This window comes from Centruroides sculpturatus, unplaced genomic scaffold, assembly GCF_000671375.1.
Source record: "Centruroides sculpturatus isolate CEXI.00-Female unplaced genomic scaffold, Cexi_2.0 scaffold755, whole genome shotgun sequence".
In the NCBI taxonomy this organism is placed as follows: domain Eukaryota; kingdom Metazoa; phylum Arthropoda; class Arachnida; order Scorpiones; family Buthidae; genus Centruroides; species Centruroides sculpturatus.
In genome coordinates, this window is record NW_019384882.1 from 307,179 (window position 1) to 315,280 (window position 8,102).

The 8,102-nt window shown below is 31.5% G+C and overlaps 1 protein-coding gene across 2 annotated transcripts in view; it reads left to right on the forward strand.

The window, feature by feature from the left end:
• The first annotated feature begins 391 nt into the window (after positions 1-391).
• LOC111631056 (protein pelota-like) overlaps positions 392-8,102 on the forward strand; it is a 27,708-nt gene continuing 19,997 nt past the window's right edge. The window contains exons 1-2 of one of the 2 annotated variants that reach the window (XM_023375249.1): positions 392-544; positions 3,421-3,513. In XM_023375249.1, coding sequence (XP_023231017.1) covers positions 504-544; positions 3,421-3,513 — 134 coding nt within the window. In that variant the 5' untranslated portion in view covers positions 392-503. Of the gene's footprint in view, positions 545-3,420; positions 3,514-4,912; positions 5,038-8,102 lie in introns of those variants that run through there. The other variant, XM_023375248.1, reaches the window with a different exon arrangement.

Genomic DNA, 8,102 nt, shown 5'->3' on the forward strand with positions numbered 1-8,102 from the left:
GCTTTTGAGGAATATATCTCTTTATCTTCTTATAACAATATAATTTTATATATGTGCTATACATGATTTTTTTGCTCTTTACTACAAATTAACACCGGATGCTTTTGGCATTTTCAAACTTTCAACTCATTTGATAAATCAGTCCTCATATAAAAACTGAAACACGTGCAATGTTAACACTTTAAATTCCTTATTAGAGTGAAAAGGCAGTATTATGGAGTATCTTGCTAGCTGAAAGACCAAATTTTTGAAACATTAAATTCATTGTGTTTTCATAGCACCTTATGTTGTTGAATTAAAAAGTTAAAATGATACATTACTTTTATTTATGCAACAATTAATTTATTCTATGTACTGTATATATTTTGTAATTTTATCGTACCGCTAGGAGTGTAACAATCGCCCCTTTTTCTAGAAATGGCGACGATGTCAAAGTGGGCTGTCTATTATATACTTCATTTTGGCGTACGTAACTATTGCAAATAATATTTATTACATCAACAATGAAGCTTCTAGGAAAAATTATAGAAAAAGACGGCAGTGGGTACGTTCCTTTATATATCTTGAAGCCCATACAATGATATATTTTGATATAAAATAGTATAAGTTACCTCCAGGTAATTCGTGTACACAAATCCAGCAAAAATAATCTCTCCCTACAGAATTTCAGGTTAAAATATCATATTTATAATGTTTAAACATCATAATTCAAAGATTTTGAATGTTTTCTGAATAATTTATACACAAATATTGACTAAAATGATGCCAAATTGTAATCATGATTCCAGATGTCCTTGAGGTTGATTGAATTTGATACTGCTGAGAAATTATACAGTAGAACATATATAAATAATATATGCTTTTTAATACACATACTACTTAATAAACATGTTTTATACCATAAAAAACTTTGGTATTTACAGTTATTTGGATGACACAACAATGACATTTCAGTCAAATTTTACCTATGTACACTGTCATGGCTGCGGTGGCAACTGTTCATACTCCCGACTGACTCCTTCCAGAGAGAGTTGCCAGCAGGCCGCCGAATGTATAACGTCACTAGTTATTGATACGTGTGTTCAAGAACTACTGTGAATCAATAACTAGCAACTGTTAGTGCTCCCGACTGACTCCCCTCTGGGATATATGATGGATATATGTGTGGATGCAAATTGCTAGAATTTTTTGGGAATGATGATTTTCAATCTATTTTAATACATGAAAAGCTAAAATAAACCTATAAAACCTACTGAGGAATTTGCTACCTGTCCATTCCATCCCCAGCAAAGCTGAGCTGCAAGTTTTTAGTAATTTAAATTAAACAATAGTAAATCAGTAGATGTAGTAAATCAAAAGTAGAATAAAATGAAAATAATTATTTGTCTTTAAATATTCTTGTGCGAAGTGGCAATGAATTTACTTTTTGTTTATATTGTCTATGTGGGCCTTTATTTTTATCTGGATCTTTATTTTACCTTTCAACTAAGGGTACGACTATGCAGACGTGAGCAAGCGAATTTTCCAAGCAAGTGAGAATATGTGGTGAGAAGAGGCGTGATGTGATAAATATCAAACCCTGTCAGATATGTGCAAGAACCAGAAATTTGCGCTTGCCAGCAATATTTTTCGCTTCTCACTTGTGCGTGGTTTCCCTTTGCGAGAACTATACCGCTCACAACCTCTCTCTTACTACTAAATTTGCATCTGCATATCACCCTAAGACTTCCTCTCTTTGCTATATATCCTCTAATATATCTTACAATATAATTTTTCCCTTATAAAAAACTGAAGGACTTTATTAAATTTTTATTATTTTATGTATAATAATACATAAAATAATAATGCCAAAATAATTGTAGCCAGATGGCTACAGAATCAAGATTTTATATAGGATGCTTCAAAATAGGATGTGATCAATATGCTGTGTAACTATCTCTATCATAAGCACATTGTTGGAGGTGGTGATGTAAACCATTGTGCAGATGCCCGATGCCATCTTGAGGTATCTGCAGTCATGCTTATTGAATCTGAGCAGTCAGATCTTGGAGGTTCTAAGGCTGTGTTTCTCAACCTGTAACGAATTGTCGCCCCCTTCAATAAAACCATTATGTAGTATCGCCCCCTTCACTTCAAAATTCTGATGCCGAAGGCCAGGGCTAATGCCAAATTTGTACTGCATTGAACAGATTAGTGACTAGTATAATGCTATTTGTTTAATTATTGTACGATAAAATGAATAAAAGATCTAATTATTCTTCATATAATGTTTTACTATATCGCCAAGAAAATTGTTTTTTTGCCCCCAAAATATAAATTGTTACTAATTGCCCCTCAACATGGAAAAACGCCCACATGGGGGTGATATCGCCCCCATTGAGAAACACTATTCTAAGGTGTGTTGAGGTGATGTCTGACCATGTCCCTGACATGTTCATCTTTGTTATTAGTCAGGCAGAAATCAGGACTTGTTCCAGATGCCAGGTCAATCTGTTGTGACACCAAGCAGATGTTCCTGACAATGTGCAGGGGTCAGAGGCAGCTCAGCTTTGTGTAACCGATGTAACTGATGTGACTGATGTTCTCACAAAATCATCTGTGCTTGCAACATGACTCCATAGCTGCTGCCATGTGATATATCTATGTTGTACTGCAGCCCTCACAATCTGTCTGTCATCACAGTCTGAAGTATTCCACTGGGCTTCTGACCTACTGGTTATAGAGCCATCCTCTTGCCATCATTTCCAACATCTCCACATGGTCCAAGTATCCAAGATATATCTTCATCCTTGTACTGTCTTTCCTCTGAGAAGAATGCATCAATGAAATAGAAATATTTACATACATTCTCACTTGTTTGTTCAATATGTTTATGAATTAAAGTAAATATTATAAGGTATTTTGAAGCACAGTAGTTTTTATTGCTTATATTAATAGCAATAAACATAACAATACCACCCTTTTTAACACAAAAATAAACTTAAAATAACAGACCTCTTATAATTTAATTTATTTAATGCTTTTGAGGAATATATCTCTTTATCTTCTTATAACAATATAATTTTATATATGTGCTATACATGATTTTTTTGCTCTTTACTACAAATTAACACCGGATGCTTTTGGCATTTTCAAACTTTCAACTCATTTGATAAATCAGTCCTCATATAAAAACTGAAACACGTGCAATGTTAACACTTTAAATTCCTTATTAGAGTGAAAAGGCAGTATTATGGAGTATCTTGCTAGCTGAAAGACCAAATTTTTGAAACATTAAATTCATTGTGTTTTCATAGCACCTTATGTTGTTGAATTAAAAAGTTAAAATGATACATTACTTTTATTTATGCAACAATTAATTTATTCAAAGTATTTATATATAATTTTGTATAAATATTTCTGATTTATTTTGTTTTTCAGACATGTCACACTTGTGGCAGAAGAACCAGAGGATATGTGGCATGCTTATAACCTTGTTGCCGAAGGTGATAGTTTACGAGCTTCTACAATAAGGTATGTTAACATGATTAAATTGAAATTAATTTATTTGTTTACTTTTTAAGCATATTTAATGTGTGAAAACATTAATATGCTAAAACACATTCAGTATAGCATAACAGCTGCAAAGTTGTTCAACTAGCTACACTAGTTGAACATGTTAAGTGTAGTTGATAGCATTTTGACCAAATACATGGCTTTTGTACTTACTTTTATTTGATATCTAAGACAGAATTCCTTAGACAGAACTGAGATGCAAAGATAGAATCCTTAGCTTCAGTTGTGTATTGTCAATTGAGCCATTTATACTACACTGAGATAGAATACCTTCCTTAGTATACAAACATATCTGTTTGACTTGCAAGAGTTGCAGATTCAAGTACAGAGGTTCCTTGTACTTCAAATTTAATTTATTCGAAGAGACAGTTTGAACTCTGAATCATTTGAAGTCCAAAGCAATTTTTCTCATTAGAAATAATAGAAAGCGAATTAATCAGTGGCTTGCCATCATTGGAAGCAGTGGATGCGCTGCTTCCCTTGTATTTTCTAAAAAATAAATACATATTAATTTTAATTATATGAAAATAATCGCACAATATTTTATTATAACCGCATTATGTATCTTATTACAAATTTCTATACTACACATGAAAANATGTGATATATCTATGTTGTACTGCAGCCCTCACAATCTGTCTGTCATCACAGTCTGAAGTATTCCACTGGGCTTCTGACCTACTGGTTATAGAGCCATCCTCTTGCCATCATTTCCAACATCTCCACATGGTCCAAGTATCCAAGATATATCTTCATCCTTGTACTGTCTTTCCTCTGAGAAGAATGCATCAATGAAATAGAAATATTTACATACATTCTCACTTGTTTATTCAATATGTTTATGAATTAAAGTAAATATTATAAGGTATTTTTAAGCACAGTAGTTTTTATTGCTTATATTAATAGCAATAAACATAACAATACCACCCTTTTTAACACAAAAATAAACTTAAAATAACAGACCTCTTATAATTTAATTTATTTAATGCTTTTGAGGAATATATCTCTTTATCTTCTTATAACAATATAATTTTATATATGTGCTATACATGATTTTTTTGCTCTTTACTACAAATTAACACCGGATGCTTTTGGCATTTTCAAACTTTCAACTCATTTGATAAATCAGTCCTCATATAAAAACTGAAACACGTGCAATGTTAACACTTTAAATTCCTTATTAGAGTGAAAAGGCAGTATTATGGAGTATCTTGCTAGCTGAAAGACCAAATTTTTGAAACATTAAATTCATTGTGTTTTCATAGCACCTTATGTTGTTGAATTAAAAAGTTAAAATGATACATTACTTTTATTTATGCAACAATTAATTTATTCAAAGTATTTATATATAATTTTGTATAAATATTTCTGATTTATTTTGTTTTTCAGACATGTCACACTTGTGGCAGAAGAACCAGAGGATATGTGGCATGCTTATAACCTTGTTGCCGAAGGTGATAGTTTACGAGCTTCTACAATAAGGTATGTTAACATGATTAAATTGAAATTAATTTATTTGTTTACTTTTTAAGCATATTTAATGTGTGAAAACATTAATATGCTAAAACACATTCAGTATAGCATAACAGCTGCAAAGTTGTTCAACTAGCTACACTAGTTGAACATGTTAAGTGTAGTTGATAGCATTTTGACCAAATACATGGCTTTTGTACTTACTTTTATTTGATATCTAAGACAGAATTCCTTAGACAGAACTGAGATGCAAAGATAGAATCCTTAGCTTCAGTTGTGTATTGTCAATTGAGCCATTTATACTACACTGAGATAGAATACCTTCCTTAGTATACAAACATATCTGTTTGACTTGCAAGAGTTGCAGATTCAAGTACAGAGGTTCCTTGTACTTCAAATTTAATTTATTCGAAGAGACAGTTTGAACTCTGAATCATTTGAAGTCCAAAGCAATTTTTCTCATTAGAAATAATAGAAAGCGAATTAATCAGTGGCTTGCCATCATTGGAAGCAGTGGATGCGCTGCTTCCCTTGTATTTTCTAAAAAATAAATACATATTAATTTTAATTATATGAAAATAATCGCACAATATTTTATTATAACCGCATTATGTATCTTATTACAAATTTCTATACTACACATGAAAAAAATAAAAAATAAGATTGCTATTGTATATTCGAATATTAGTGGTGGAGTGGAATCTCTGTATTGTCATATTCCAAAAAGCCAGATTTGTGCACGCGCTTTACAGAGCATCAACCTCACCCGGTTTAGCCGGTGGAAGCCTATGACCTCGGGTGGATGCTACACGTATACTGCATTCAATTCTATCAGGGACTGGTTCTGGGTTGTTAGCCGCTAGATATTTGGCCGCCCTCGCCCAATTACGCGAATCGCGAGTAGATTTATAACTTAACCCAACCGATAGGAATTTACTGGTATGTTTCTACGATAGTTCTGTATAGTTGACAGGAGTTTAAAAAATCTATTAAAATATTTGATATTTTTATTCCGCTTTCTGATTTTATATTACTCACGGATTTCAATGTTAAACTAGTGATATTACGATTTTGTATGTCCCATCTCTAAGGGGATGTAGAAAAAAATGTGTACAATTCTTGTATAATGTTAAAAAATTAACTATTACTTTGACAGCGTGATTTACAACTAAATTTAATGAATGAGAGAGATGCACGAGGTACAGAAAAAGCTCTAGAATTTATTTTCCTTAAATTTACGATTTACTGTAAGTATTCATTGTCGTAAAAATTTGTCTTTCCACTTCTTTCCCATGACTACAAATATTCAAGTACAAAGTAACTGGTTTCAACTTATTTCTACTTAAGAACTAGTTAAATAATTAAGACATTAGGGAATTGGGGACAAAATAAAATCCTGCTGAAAGAGTTGGAATATTACTTAAAAGCTTAACTGACCCAATCTCTACCCGAGTACAGTAGGGACTGATTTATTTGTAATGTTAGATGTAATATAAACAGAAATTTTTCCAGTTCAATGAGAGTGACCGAAAAGTTGCAAATTTTGGAAATTTCCGTGGACACCTGATCCTAAAACGAATTTGTTAGAAAACAAATGACTATTAAGTTTAACATATTTAGATTTTTATGGCTATAGTGAGAAACGTTTGAAATTTACAACCCTGTTGAATCCTTTGAGATATGCTAGTGATGCGAGAAAAGAGGCATTTGACATTGACCGGTATGGGCACCCTCGGGATTTGGCAGCTTGCGTGCATGCACGCACCGCACACCTAGCAGGACTGTCTCTGATTCCACTCGTAGGGAGCTATTTGACTATGTGGTTAAGATTTAAAAAGTAAAGAAGATTTTATGTTATTTTTATGTATGTTTCTTTACAAAGCTATATTTAATTATAATTATCTTTAAAAGTATATTCATACAATTGAAGAATATTTTGTATCAGTTACGTATATCCACTACATTATATTTTATTTCACCAAGTAGGTTTTTATAATTTTATTTTTAATTTTAGCCCTTATATCGTGGCTAGCAATTCAGAATGTAATTGCGATATTGAAAATTTATTTTTAAAAAGTTTTGGCTCCAGATCATATAATGAAAAAGAAAACATTTTTAAAAGAGAAAGGCCAATGCCTAAGTTAAATATAAACACTTCAATAAAAAAATTTGTTCGACATTTTCATGATAAAATGGCTGTGTAGATGCATAAAAATGCAAAAATTGTTTTATTGGCTTGCCTACTATTTTCAAACGAAATTAGTGTATGGAATAAGAACGGCTTTGACAATTTAGCTGGCAAAAGACACAAAAAATTGTCGATTATTTCGTATTTGAAGCAATTTGGAAATCAAAGTGGAATAGAATTTAACATTAGCAAATAACATAAAATAAATATTGAAAATTATAAAGAGATAGTTACAGCTAATAGATATATTTAAATTAATAGATGATATATGTTTTTATCAAAGCAAGAATCAGCATTTAGATTGCATAGGGAATCTATTGAATCTAATAACAGAGGTAATTATATTGAACTTGTTTATTTATTAATTACATCAGATAAATAATCTATTAAAAATACATTTAAAGAATTATAAAGTCAACACACCTTACTACTGAGAAAGCACATTTATTAAGCTAAACAAATGTTTTTAACCCATTTCATGGGCCATCCTCAGGTTAACGACATTCGAATGAATGGCTTTTCGAACATGTTCAAATTTAAATTATATTAGAACATACGTTGAAATAAGATTATGTAAACAAGCATAACGAAATTAATACAATAAACAAGAAAAATAAAATAAAATAAAATACAAAATACGATAATTCCCCTTAATACAATATGTAAACATTTTTTATAATAACTCAGGGTTTATTGAGCCTGGTGGATGTATCTTCTTACGAGTTCTTTCTGATTATATATTTCCATGCCGACGGTAAAATGGTTGCATCTTTATAGTTTAAACATTTATCCGTTAAGCTAGATCTGTAGATCTCACACTTCTCTGTTGTGGATGCAAGTGTTGGCGAGTGCACATTTGCAACGATTCTGGCCCCTCAAAATAGAA